At 42.3% G+C, this 14,620-nt stretch overlaps 1 protein-coding gene across 1 annotated transcript in view; it reads left to right on the top strand.

The window, feature by feature from the left end:
• Nucleotides 1-14,620, top strand: part of PEBP4 (phosphatidylethanolamine-binding protein 4) — a 213,847-nt gene that overhangs the window by 99,450 nt on the left and 99,777 nt on the right. Inside the window, exon 4 of the mRNA XM_011939849.1 lies at nucleotides 9,987-10,085. Within this exon, the coding sequence (XP_011795239.1) occupies nucleotides 9,987-10,085 (99 nt within the window). The remainder of the gene's footprint in view (nucleotides 1-9,986; nucleotides 10,086-14,620) is intronic.

The raw sequence follows: 14,620 nt of genomic DNA, 5'->3' as shown, positions 1-14,620 counted from the left end.
CCTGACCCTGGAGTTTATGGGATGTGAGAGAACTCATACCACAAGAGAGCAGTGAGGGGAAAGGGATCTTCAGGGGAAAGCCAGGAGAACACAAAGAGGTAGAGAGTAATTGCTGGAGAGAGAGGATGGAGGGGAGATGGCTTGTTGTCAGTGGCAGCTCCAGAGCAAAGAATGGAAGGGCTTAGAGGTAGAGGAGGAAAATAGGACTGGCTCAGAGACAAAGAAGAAAAGAACATTCAGGCACAATGATGTGGTTGAGGACTGATGGCTGGGCAGGCAGGAGTGGAAAAGGCTTTGTACAACCCCATGTACAGATGGGGATTGAGGCTGGAAACTGGAAGTTCAAGAATGAGGCAAGTCCAGCCCTGATAGCTGATAAGAGCAGAGTTCCAACTGGGTAGCCCCTCTCCCATCTATGGAAATATTTGCTGCCATCTTGCTTTCCACTCACCCTGCTGCCTCCATTTTCCCTTACTCCCAGTTGGGACACACCTATTAAAATTATTTCTGGATAAATAATCCAATTTTAGAAGATACATAATCCAATTTGTAAATGGGCAAGAAACTGACATAGACATTTCACCAAAGATATACAAATAGTCAATAAGGACACAAAAAGAAACTCAACATCACTAGTCCTTAGGGAAATGCAAAGTAAAAACATGAGATACCAGTTTACACCCGCTAGCATGGCCACAATCAAAAGACAGACAATTATAAGTGTTGACAAAGATGTGGAGAAACTAGAACCTTCATACACTGCTGGTGGGATTGTAAAATGGGGCAACCGCTTTGAAAAACAGTTTGGCAGTTTCTTAAAATATTAAACATAAATTTACAGTATGACCCAGCAGTTCCACTCTAGACATCTAACCAAGAGAATTGAAAACAAGTATTTGCACAGAGACTTACAGCAAATGTTCACAGCAGCATCATTCACAATAGCCAAAGTGGAAATAAACCAAATGTCCATCAACTGGATAAACAAATGTGGTCTCTCTCCATACAATGAAATATTATTCAACAATAAAAAGGAATGAAGTACTGATACATGTACAGCATGTACATGATAATGTACAGAAACATTATGCTGAATAAAAGATGCCAGCAAACAAAAAAAAACAAGCATTATTATTCCATTTATATTAAATGTCCAGGAAGGGCAAAAAGGAGATTACAGAGATAGGAAGTAGATTCATGGTTGCCTGGAGCTTGCGGGGGGAATAGGGAATGACTGCACACATGGTACAAGATGCCTTTCTGGGGTGATAAAAATGTTCTAAATTTAGATTATGGTGACAGTGGTGCAACTGTAAATTTTTAAAAAAATCATTGAAATGTATACTTAAAAGGGGTGAAGTTTATTATATGTAAACTATGCCTCCGTATAGCTGTTTTTTAAAACTTTATCTAGACAAATCCAGATCTAATTCTGCTTCTATGTCATCATCATCATCCCAAAGTACTTTGATTTGTTAGTGTGGCTTCCTGCACCTTGCTCATGCCCTGCTCCATAGTGCCCAGGGTCCTATTCCAGCAGTTGCCCTTCCCCCAAATAACCTTCAAAAGTGGAATGAGGATTCCCCGAGCTCTGCTTGCTGCAAAGGGACAAGGCCATCCCTCTTTACCTCTCAGCATCAGTGAAAGCACACTAGAGACTGATATCTCCAGGATAACGATGATACACCTCCAAAATATTATGTGACTGCTGCACATTCCACATTATTTTATAAGTTTGGTTTATTTTTATCAGGTAATATGTATTCACATGGCTTTAAAAATCAGTGTGATAGAGCACACATATAGATGTATCTATCTCATCTACCCATATCAATACCACCACCCACAGCCTCTGTTAGTTTTTTAAGCACCCTTCGAGAGTTTGCTTATGTAAATACAAGCAAATGTGAATAAATATCTTATTTTCTCCTTCTTATATAAAAGTAAAGTAATAGATATGCTGTTCTGTACCTTACTTTTTACACTAAAGTTATCCTGGAGAGCTTTTCATACCAGATCTTAGAGATCGTCATTGTTTTTTACAGTTACGAAGTTTTCCACTGTGAGTACTTATCATTATTTATCAACCAATCCCCAGCTGATGGACACTTGAGTTATTTCCAACAATTTTCACTTAGTTTCTACAGTGACAGACAGGGCTGAAATGAATAACCTTATATACAAGTCATTTCATAAGTGTGCAGATATCTTTAGTTGGAAAAATCACAGAAATGGGATCACTGAGTCAAAAGGCACACCACTCATATTGTGCATTCCTATAGCAATGCATGCAGCCTCAGTTTCCCCACAGCCTTGCCAGCAGAGCATGCGGTCATGCTTCTAGATGTGCAGTGTCTTTGGAAAGAACTTGGATTTCATCCTGCCTTCTTCAAGTGGGATTAGTTTATTTTCATTTTGGTTTATTGCAATAAGAGCACTTACCTTGAGATCTGTTCAAAAGATTTTTGAGTGTAAAATATGATATTGTTCACTATGGACGCAATATTGTACACCAAGCTTTCTAGAATTTCTTTCATTACTGAAAGTCTATACTCATCAATTAGCAACTCCCCATGCCCCTCCCCATCCCACTCCATCCCTGGCAACCACCATTCCTCTCTGCTCCTGTGGGTTTGACTATTTTAGATACATCATGTAAGTGGAATCACACAATATTTGTCCTTCAGTGACTGGCGCTTTTCACTTAGCATAATAACCTCGAGGTTTATCCATGTTGTCACCAACTGCAGTATTTCCTTTTTAAAGCTGAATAGTGTTCCTTTGTATGGATATACTGCATTTTCTTTATCTATTCATCTGTTGATAGACATCCTGTTGTTTCCTCATCCTGGCTATTATGAATAGTGCTGCAGTAACACCCGGATTTCTATCCCCCAAAGTGTGATTGCTGGATCATATAAGCAGTCTTATTTTTACAGTGTGTCTAGATAGCTCAGAATCCACCAAATAGATGTTAGAAGCTGAGGGCAAGTAGATTACCTGGCTCAGCACCCTCATCTTTTAGGAGAAAGCCAGAAAAGAGGACTTAGCTAAGACCCACCAATCCATGGTATAATAAGAATTCATGGGCACCTATTAAAGGATGGCATTTTACTAGGTCTATATCCCTACAGAAGTATAAAACAGTCTCTATCTCTATTTACAGCCACTCCCCATTGTTCCTGTTACCACCTGGGCTCCACCTCCTGTCAGTTTGGCTGTGGCATTAGAGTCTCACATGAGCGCAAACCCTACTGTGAACTGCACATGCAAGGAATCTAGGTTGCATGCTCCTTATGAGAATCTAATGCCTGATGATCTGTCACTGTCTCCCATCACCCACAGATGGGGACCATCTAGTTGCAGGAAAACAAGCTCAGGGCTCCCACTGATTCGACATTACAGTGAGTTTATGATTATTTCATTATCAATTATAATGTAATAATAATAAAAATAAAGTGTACAATAAATGTAATGTGCTTGAATCATCCTGAAACTAACCCCCCACCCTCATCTGTGGAAAAATTGTCCCACGAAACCAGTTCCTGGTGCCAAAAAGGTTGGGGAGTGCTGTCCTAAAGAATCAGGCAGCAGTGTAGGGTTAGGGACAGGAGGGGCCACAGGGAATATCAGAGCAGCGAGGGAGAGCCGTCTGCCACTGAGAAGACTTCCCCTGGCTATTGTTCAAATAGGAGAAGAATGAGGGTTCTGGGACTTCTCACCGTGACTTTTTTTTCCTTGAGTGCAAATCTTTTTGTCTAAGTATAAAAGCAATGCATTTTATTGCAGAAACTTCAGGAAATGCAAAAAATTACAAAGAAGAAAATAAAGTTCATCATTATCCCATCATTTAGAGATCATCAGTCAGCATTTAACTTTCTATTTTTCTAGTTTTCTTTCCATAGAGTCATATACGTGTGTACAATATGTGGTTTTGGTCTTCTCTCCTTTTTTAAAAAATAGGCAATGACATAGAATTCACAGGATTTGGCGATCTACCCATTGTTTCTACATACCTTAAAAACTCTGGAGATGAACATTAAAACTTTTGTTAATTTTATGGTCAAAGATTGGATCTTATTTTATTCTTTGCTTACCTTTCATGACTAGTAAACTTGTTCATATGGCTTTTGATCATTTGTGTTTTTTATTTTATGTGTTACCTACTCATGCTGTTCATCCATTTTTCTATTGAGTTATTAGTCTTTTTCTTATGGATTTAAAGAGTACTTTGTATATTAAAGATATTCACATTTTTTCATAGATATTGCAAATATTTGCCCTCAGTTTATTGTCTTTGAATTTTATTTTGGACTTTTTTTGCCATATAAAAGAGTCGAAATTATATCTAGTTAGATATATCAATCTTCCCTTCATGACATTTACTGTTAACAGTTTGGTGTGTATTTTTTCAGACATTTTCTATGCATATGCAAATATATCTATAAAGATATATATATATAGTTAGATATATAAAGTTTTCCTGCACATTTGAGACATCATGCACATTATTCTGTAACTTACTTATTTCACATACTAGTATATTTTAGATAATTTCTTATATGGGTATATAAGGATCTAACTCTAACAGAGTGTTCTATTGCATAAATTTAATATTATGTTATTAAACCAATTTTAAAGCTTGTTTTTCATTTTCATATTTAAATAAGGAAGTTTTCTGGTGTCTGAAAGAAATAGGGACCTAAGTTTATTTATTCCACATAGTGAGCCAGTTTTCCCAATAACATTGATAAAATAAGCTACTTTTCCCTACTGATCTGAAATAACTATGTCATATATTAAATAACATTTTAAATGATAACTATCATATAGTAAATATACATATATTGAAAACTTGACTTTCTCTCTGGATTTTCTATTTTGATTCCTTTACTTTATTAATCAACACCATATTGTTCTAATTATTGTAGCTTAATAAGATACGTTAATATCTCCAAAATTAATACCATCCCTATTTTATCTTTTTCAATATTGCCTTGGATAATTATTTTTCTTTTATTTACTTGTTTTTTACATTTATTATGACCTTTAGAATTATTCTGTGATGTTCACAGAATATTTAGGATTTTTATTGGAATTGTGCTAGATTAAAAAATTAATTGAAGGTTTATTGACATTTTTGCAAAATGATTATTTCAATTTAAAAGCATTGTATTTCTTTTTCTATCTATTCAAGTTTCCTTCTTATGTGCATCAGTAATGTTTTTGTTTTCTTTGTATAATCTTGCATTTGCCATCAAGTTCATTCTTACTTATTTTACATGTTTTGTTACCATTGTTAATGGGATCTTAAATGTATACTTTAGGACTATTATTAATATGTAGAAAGTACTAGTTTTGTGTACAATTTGTAATAGTTTACAGAATATTACTTTTGTTTCCAGTTGATTTTTTTTTTAATTTCTCATGTAGACAATCATGTCATTTGCAAAACAAAACAAAAACAAGAAGAAGAAATGAAAAGAGAGAGGGTATATGACTTTATTTATTTCTTCATTTCTTCTTTTACCATATTTACACTTTATTTCTTTTTATTTTCTTTTTTTTTTTTTTTTTTTTTGAGACAGAGTCTCGCTCTGTGGCCCAGGCTGGAGTGCTGTGGCCAGATCTCAGCTCACTGCAAGCTCCGCCTCCCAGGTTTACGCCATTCTCCTGCCTCAGCCTCCGGAGTAGCTGGGACTACAGGCGCCCGCCACCTTGCCCGGCTAATTTTTTGTATTTTTTAGTAGAGACGGGGTTTCACCGTGTTAGCCAGGAGTCTCGATCTCCTGACCTCGTGATCCGCCCGTCTCGGCCTCCCAAAGTGCTGGGATTACAGGCTTGAGCCACCGCGCCCGGCCGATTTCTTTTTATTTTCTTATTACTTTCTTGGATGTATCAGATACTATGTACAGTTTTCTCTTTATGGGATTCTATTGGGATTTTACAGACACACACACACTTTAGTATATATTCCTTTTTTTCACTTACTATTTTCTTTTCTTTTGAGTCCTTGGAGATTTTCTTGGGTTTATCTTCTCATTCTCTGATTTAGGTTCCTGTAGCCTCTAGTATGTAGTTTACGGCTTCTTCTGGGTCTTAAAATCCAACAGTCAATATTTTTACCTCTAAACTACTCATCCTAAGGTGTCCACAATCCCCTCATTGTCACAACCAACAATCATTTTGTGGCCCTTATGTGCCTTAATGACTGTGATACTGACACAACCTTTATCCCTTCCTTCATTTTTCTCTTGGCATCCATGACACTAACTCCCCTGGCTCTCTGCCGAACTCTCTTCTCCTCAGCTTCTTTCTCCCTTCTTTGTCCCCCTTTGAGTACTGAAGTTCCACCACAGTCTTTCTTTCGTTTTCACTCTACAGATTCTCCCTGGACAATCCATGAATCTAAAGATTTGTCCCTCTCCATGTCCGCAGCCCATCTGCCAAGTCTTGAGAGAGCTCCAACCTCATTTAAAGGGCATCTCTCCCTGTAGGTTTCAACACCAAACTCACTGCCTCACTGTTCCCTGACTTTGCTACCCCTAATATCCATGGCTCCATTATCACCAAGCTGCCCAAGACAGAATCTCAGAGTCATCCTGGCTTCTTCCTCTCCCACATCTGCCTTACCAGGTCACCTCACACTGTGAGTTTTGCAGTACACATGTCTCTCCTTTCTATTACTACTATTTGAATGGAAATCCCTGTGGTCTTTCTCCAGAGTATTGCAGTTTTCAGGGTTTGTTTGGATTTTTTGCTCTGCTTTTCATCCTTAATTCTATCCTCACCATGTCTCATCATGTGCCTTCCCAAAGCCCATGTGTTATTTTTTGTTTGTTGAGACGGCGTCTCACTCTGTCATCCAAGCTGGAGTACAGCGGTGCAGTCATAGCTCACTGCAGCCTCCTGGGCTCAAGAAATCCTTCCACTTCAGCCTCCCTAGTAGCTGGAACCATAGGCATGGGCTACCATGCCTGGCTAGCTTTTGTATTTTTTGTAGAGACAAGGTTTTGCCAGTTGCCCAGGTGGGTCTTGAACTCCTGGGTTCAAGCGATCAGTCCATCTCAGCCTCGCAAAGTGTTGGGATTACAGATGTGAGCCACCATGCCCAGCCCCAGAGCACACGTCTGATGATATGAGTTGCCTGTTGAAACAATTTCAGTGGGTCCTGTTGCATAATAAATTCTAAGCAACTTATGACATGCAGAGCTTTCTGTTCCCTGGTCCCAATACCCATTTCAGCTTTGTCACCTACTATTTCTTTCCAGATGCCTTATGGCCCAGCCATTCCCCAAACACCCCCCACTGCCTTTGCACACACCCTTACCTGTACCTAGCGAGTGCTTTTCCTGATACTTTACCTGCTCAGCCTTTGAGATTAAGCTCAAAAGACAACTCTGCAGCCTTCCTGGACTACTAGGGTAGAGAGATTTAATCTCCCTTTTCCCTGTCCCGTCCATGCTTGATAAATGCTCCTCTACCTAAGCATTTAGAACACCAGAAAGCATTTAGAACAACAGGGTGTGCCTGCCTCTCCCTGTTAAGGGGAGGGCCAGGACTCTTCTCCATTTACTCCATTCATCTTACTCACTTCTTTCTCTCTCAATTCCCTCTCTTTCATCATACTCACACCTAAGTCCCTATCCAAGTTAAACCCAACTACCACATATTCAGCACGTGTACTTGAACAGTTAAAAAGCACACAACTATGAAATGTAATACTATCTAGTAACCTACTACACATCTATGGTGTATTCATTTTCTCATTCTCTTAAATGATGATCTCATACCTTTTTCTGTGTCCACAAACTTCCTACAGTCCCTCTTCCCCTGATGAACTTGCCTCTAACTCATTGAAAAATAGAAGCAAGCGGAAGACAATTTCCTCATTCCTCACTATCTCACCTTCCAACTCTCTTGCATCGGAACCCACATCCTCTGCTTCTACCCAAGACCTAGCCCTTCACTTTCACTCTGGATCCTGTCCCCTCCCCACTTCTCAAAGTCCACTCTTGTGACGATCCCCTTCCTCCTCTCTGTCATCCCTATTTCCCTTTCTATACTGGACTATTTGCATTGGTCTACAAACATCATCCCTCTCTCTAAAAAATATCTTGACTCTTCTTTCCTCTTTAGTTACAGCCACTCCATGTCTCAGCTGTCCTTCCTACCAAAACTTCCTTTTTTATGATCATCTTTAATAGCTATCTCCAATTCCTCATCTCCCGTCTCAGCTCAGCCTGTTCCAACCAAGCATCAGTCCTTTCTACTCCACTGAAACCGGTCTTATCAAGATAACAGTGATATCCAAGTGGTCAAATCGGATTGTCACATCTGTGTCCTCATCTGGCCCTACCTTTTAGCAGTATTTGATACAGCTGATCACTTTCTCTTCCTTGAGACGCTTTCTATCCTGGTTTTTGTAACACCTGCTCTCCAGGTATTCCCCCGACCTTTTTGGCTCCAAAGTCCCCTTTCCCTGATTCTCCCCTCTTCTCAATGTTAGCATGTTTTACAGTTCAGCCATGAGACCTCTTTTCTTCTCTGTGTCTGCTCTACTGATTTAAAGACCATCTCTATATCAATGACTACCAAATTTGTTCACCCAATCCTGATCTCTCCTCTGAACTACAGACTCTGACATGCATACCTGATTGTCTTCTGAAAGGCATTTCAAACTCAAGATGTCTAAACCAGAACTCTGAATGTCCACCTTCAAACAGCTTCCTCTCCAAGTCTTATCTGTGCCATTAAGTGGCCCAGTTGCTCAAGCCAGAAACCCAGGATTCATCCTCAATTTCTCTTTCTCCATCCCCCTCCTTACTGTCCTGCCATTGAATCCATCAGCAAACCCTGCCGATTTTACCTAAAAATACTCACCCAACCCATTTATTTGTTTCTGTCTCCATTGCTGCTGTCCTAGTCCAAGATGCCATCATCCTTCACATGCTACTGTGAGTCTCTTAACTGGCCTCCTGACCTCCTCTCTGGCCTTTGGAGATCATTCCTTTTCTACTCAGCAGCCAAAAGAATCCTCTAAAAACATAAATCAGAGCATATCACTGTCCTACCTAAAACCCTGAAGCAGTTCTGTGTTGCACCTTGAACAAAACCCCACTCTCTACCCAGGCCTAGAGAGCCCCTTGTGGCCTGGCTTCTGCTCCCTCCCCCACCTGCCATGTCCACCCTCTCCCGGCTTGTCCCTGGCCACAGTGGTGCTCTTCCTTGCTCCTCAAAGCCTACTTTTTTTCCCACCTGAAGACCTTCATAGCAGCTATTTTTTTCCTTCCAGAACACTTCCCACCTCTCATCCCACCCTGTTTTATTTTCATCATAGCAGTACTCACATGTTTCCTTGCTTATTTATTTATTTTTATTATCTATGTCTTTTACCTAGAATAAAAGTTTCCTGAAAGTATGAACCTTACTGTCTTGTGCTCTGTTGCCCTCCTAGCATCTGGAGCAGCTCCTGGTACACAGTAGGTGTTCAGCAAAGGGTAGCACAGTAGGTGTTCAGCAAACCCCTTGTTGAAGGGATGAATGAATCCTGGTATTCTTCATGATGGGTGCCGTTCTTGACACACAATAAGTCCTCATATATTTGTTGAATTGATAAGCAAGTCACTCCAACTACACTGGATGCTTCTTGAGGATCAGAGACCTGGTTTAGGTTTCCTTAATTCCTCCACGGCACCCAGCACAGCGCTCGGAACTCCCAGGTGCTTGGTACATATATCTTGTTGGATTTATTCTTCCTCACAAAGGGGAAGCCAAGAGTCCTGCTGTCTGCTTCACAGATGCCATTTCTCTGAGAATAAACGTGATGTGAGAGGGATGTCATGAGAACAAGGATAAATTGGATAGGATGCCACAGGGGCTACTCAGCCATTCTCAGTCGGAATGGCGGGAAAAGGAGGTCTGCCCCATGGTATTTTCCTGTTTCAGCCATGACGCTACATTACTTTTTGGTACATGTGTTACAGGGCGCAACCTATATCCTGGTGATGGTGGATCCAGATGCCCCAAGCAGAGCAGAACCCACACAGAAATTCTGGAGACATTGGCTGGTAACAGATATCGAGGTAAGCAGGCCAGGAGGCACTCTCTGACTCATTTGGGGTTGTAGCTGGAAGATTATTCAGTGCCGTTTCCACCTCTCATCCAGGAGGGTTGGAGCAAGGACTTCCACGTCTCCTCTCCCCCAGCAGGCAGCTGTCAGAGCCCTCCCAAGTTTTCCAACAATTTCAAAAAGTGTCCCAGGGCCAGTGGTATGCTGGTAACCCAGCCTTCTGGAAGGGTGGGGGGAGCCCTGATTTCTAGTGTTTGCTGATTTTTATGGTATAAATAAATACTCCCACCACAGGAGTGGTGATTTAATTTCAAGCTCCTGATGATTTAACAACTGACTCACACTGTTTCTGAAACGTTAACAATTGGCTTCAGCACACCACTGGATTTGGGGGCACTGAGGGGATTCTGAGACGTGCAGGTGGCAGAACTGGCCAAGGAAGTCCTGGAGCTCCTCCCTGTGATGGGGCACGGGGCGTGAGAGAGGCACAGCAACTTCCTTTTCTTTGTGTACAGAAACAAGTGGCCGCCTCTCATCTTCATGTCTTTGTCATCATGATAATTGTGAAGGAGCCTGGCTCACCCTCTTCAGGGAGGGTCCTCAAATCTGGTGGCTTGTTTGTGCCATTATGTGGGAGGGAAAGGCTGTGTTGCCAAACAAGTTTTGGATACTCTGGGTTGAACTGAACTCATTCTGTTTCTAACTGAAGGGCTTTTGGAGATTTTACTAGTCTAATATGCACTATATCATATACACTGATTTCCCAATTGCATTTGATTATTGAATCTTTTCGTTCATGAGTGCCTGGCAGTACTCTTTGGAGAAGTCCACACTAGCCTCAAACAGTCACGAATCTGTGCCTAGAACACCTGCAGATGGGCTTTGCAAAGAGTGTACAAAGGCGTCAACCCTGTAAGATAGTGGGAACTGAGAACTAGAAAAACAAAGTTTGGCTGTGGTTTGGACCTTGGCTGGCTACCAACTCAGTGACCTCTGTCGGCTCCTCTGGACATTTCATCTTGCTCTGTAATACGGGAAACGTGCTGCTGACTTGCTGTGATTGTCGTGTTGAGCCAATGACTTACCATAGCACTTTGGAAAACAGACAATTCTGCAACTATGAGAGGTTTGTGTTTTTCCTTCTAGAACTGTGGGTAGAGGAAGGGGTTGAAATCTGAACTAGCTTCTGACCATCCTGAGCAAGGCAGGGTTCTCACAGCCACTGGGTGGGAGTAGGGGGGTGACAGGGGAGTTACCCTTGCAACCAGCTGGTGGCCCAGTGACCAGGGCCCCTCCTAAGGAGCTCGGATGGACAGCCATCCTTAGAGGCAGCCCTGCCTATGGCCCTGGAAGGGGCTTCCTCAAGGGAGACCCAAGCAGCAGCTTCGTGGGCAGTGCTGGAGCCACCTCTGTTACTCCACACACTTCCCTGGCCAAACACCATAAGCACACAAAGGGACAGAGCTGGGAGGTTTGAGCTATCAGGAAGGGGGAGGAGAGCAGTGAGCATGAAAGAGAAAGATCTGGCATCTCCCCTTTACCCCCCAAAGCTAGAGCATTGTCATTTTCTGAACTTAGGCCTCCCCAGCAGTCTCAGGGGTGAAACACTCAAGAGAGAAATATTGCTGTGAAGGTCACATTCACAGCCACTCCAGGCACACAGGGCTTCCTGTTAGGGAGCTCTGCTCAGCAGTCCTGAGGCCAAAGTGCGAAAGCAGCTAGGGATGGGATGACTTCAGAATTGAGAGGACTTGGGACCATGAGGCTGCCTCTCTTCCAAGCCTGAAGACCCCCCACTCTTCCACTCCCCTCACCCCCATACTCATAAGGGACATCTCACAGGAGCTCTGTGCACCAAACATGAGTTTAGCCTCGGCAGCCCAGCTTAGAAGTAGAACAGGTGGCAGGTGACAGGTGGCAGCTGTCCGGCAAGGCTGCTAAGCCACAGAGCTTACCAGTGCCACCTGCCCGGGTGCGGCCCTCGGCCTTCCCGCTCAGGCTGGAGGAGGCTTGGGTTTCCGTCACATTTGCACCGCTTCCCTCCTGAGTGTTCAGCAGGAAGCGGCAGCAATATCCACTTGGCCCTGCTCACCTTCTCCAAAATTCCGCCAACCACAGAGACGGTGTCAACCAAATTCATTTAGGTCTCAGGTTCTAGACCTCGACCAGAGGAAGCGAAGGCTGTGATCAAACCCAGAGTACTTCCTTTGTGTTTGGTGTTCGCCTCTGCTAAGTGGGTCTCAAACAGTTGAGTGCGTTCGAATTGGCAGACGAGCTTGTTAAAATGCAGCTGCCCAGGCACTACCCCACCTGCAGAACCGCCCCTTCGGTCGGTCTGGGGAGAACATGGCATTCCGGCTTAACAAGCATCCAGAGGGATTGAGCAGATTGAAGGAAGACTGTAGAGCTGGGATGCCTTGGTGGTTCCTAACATCACTCATTTGTGGAGCAATTTCAAGTGAAAAGCACTTTTAAAACTCTTGAAGCTCAACACCACTTTGTGAAATAGACATAATCTTCATTTTATAGATGGGGAAAGCAGAGCCCAGAGAGGTTGAATGATGCTGTCTCTTAGCTAGTGGGTTAGAGAGGTGAGTCTTCAATCCACACCCCTTAACCCCAAGTCACACGCCTTTCCTGCCGTACCATGTGACCTGAGTTCAAACCACATCTCTCCCATCAACTCCACTAGGACAAGGAGCCACTATCCCCTCTCTGTAACGTGGAAGGCATCATTGCTGTGGTTCCCTCCACCACCCCCCAGCTCACTCCCAGAGTTCTTTTTCTAACTACCCTTTATGGGTAGATGCTTCCAGGGAACTGTCCCCAGGGAATACTATCTTGTTAAATAGAACACGCTAGGTAAGTGTTTTGGACCCCACAATGCTACACCCTAAACACCATCATTACCCAAGCAGCCTCAGTAGGAAAGCCTGCCATAAAGTCTCTGTAGACAGAGAGTGACCATGGCCCTGTGGTTCACAATGACCACAGAAGCAAACTTGGTGGAACTTCAGCTGACCCTGATATTAGGGGACCAGGTCAAACTGGATGGTACATCAGGCCATGGCCATAGAAGCCCTTCAGTAGGGACAATTTTTTGATAGCCTATCTGGGTTGAAACAGGACAGCAACTAGTTTTTAGGAATACAAGAAAGATCTGTGGCACCCCCCAACCTCCATTCCAAAGAGGGGCTGGCAGGGTTTAGTATAGCGTAGGATAAAGCTCTGGAACTTTGGATAACTTAAATAAAAACTAAAAGTTAGATGCCTGGCAATAGGGACAAGGCATCCATTCATAGTACCCCTTTGTTCATTTAATTCAAGAAATAGATATAGAACACTATTCAGTATAGCACAGTGGTTAACAGCGAAGACTCCGGAGCCAGACTGCTGTGGTTTGAATTCCTAATCTACCATTATTAGCTGTGCGATCTTGGGCAAGTTGCTCAACCTCTCTGTGTCTCAATATACTCACTCATAAGCTGGAGATAGTAGTATGCCCACCTCACACTGTTGCCATGAAGCTTAAGCGCATTATTTTAAGGAAAGTGCTCAGAGCAATACCCAGAACACAGTAAGCTCTACATTGTTACTTGCTGTTATATTCTTATTATTGCTCTAAATCAGGCAGCTAGGCTAGCACTGGCATCACAAACGCAAAGAAAATTGAGGAAGGCTCTGCCCTCACAGGGCTTCTATTCTAGAGACCAAGGAAGGAATCCACAACTCAGTGGTGGTATTACGAGACCCCCAGAGGCTGGCTTAGGGTGGAACTTCCTATACCTGTGGGTTTCCATCAACTCCGGAACAGGACTAGGCTCCAGTCTCCAAACCTGGCCAGGCTAGGACAGGCAGACACGGATACATAAGACATGCTGTCCCACTTGGCTCCCTCTTTGAAAGGTTCTCATTGAGCAAGAGAGATTTCTAACTGAGCATTGACAGATAACATCTTTCTCCTCGACTGCAGTGTCCTTAGCATTTCCTTAAAGATGATTTTCAGTTCTGATTCCATCTAACTAATAATCTTCATGCTGAAAGCTCATTAAGATATCAATTAATTTGCATCATTCATTTTCAAAGAAACACTTATTGGTTCATCTTTTATTTGTCTCTGAAATTAGTGTTCAGGGCTTTTCATGCAGATATTTTCATTAGACTTTTATTGTTAATGGGAATATTGAACACAGGAAGATGGTATATTAATACTTTCCACAAAGAATATCATGACTGGTGACAAAGAACACTAAGAACAATTAAGGAGACAAGAGTACCTTTTTACTTCCAAAAAAGAAAATCTTCCTAGAAACCGTCAATGATTCTAAAATTTGCCCTGAATATCTTTTTTGTTTTAAGAAAGAAAAGGAAACTGGCAAGTTCATGGTTCCCTTTCATTCAGTGCCCTCAACCTTTGGCAACTGTAAATGCAACCATTTCTGGGTTGAATTAAAAGGGTCTCTAAGGGTCATTATTTTGTCTACTTTTCTGTAGGGTTAAATTTTTCCATAATTAGAGGTTTTTTTCCTAAGGGCTTCTAAGTGCATT

This window comes from Colobus angolensis, unplaced genomic scaffold, assembly GCF_000951035.1.
Source record: "Colobus angolensis palliatus isolate OR3802 unplaced genomic scaffold, Cang.pa_1.0 Scaffold184, whole genome shotgun sequence".
NCBI lineage: Eukaryota > Metazoa > Chordata > Mammalia > Primates > Cercopithecidae > Colobus > Colobus angolensis.
Note: the sequence above shows the minus strand (reverse complement) of the source record. Positions and strands in the feature narration are given on the sequence as shown.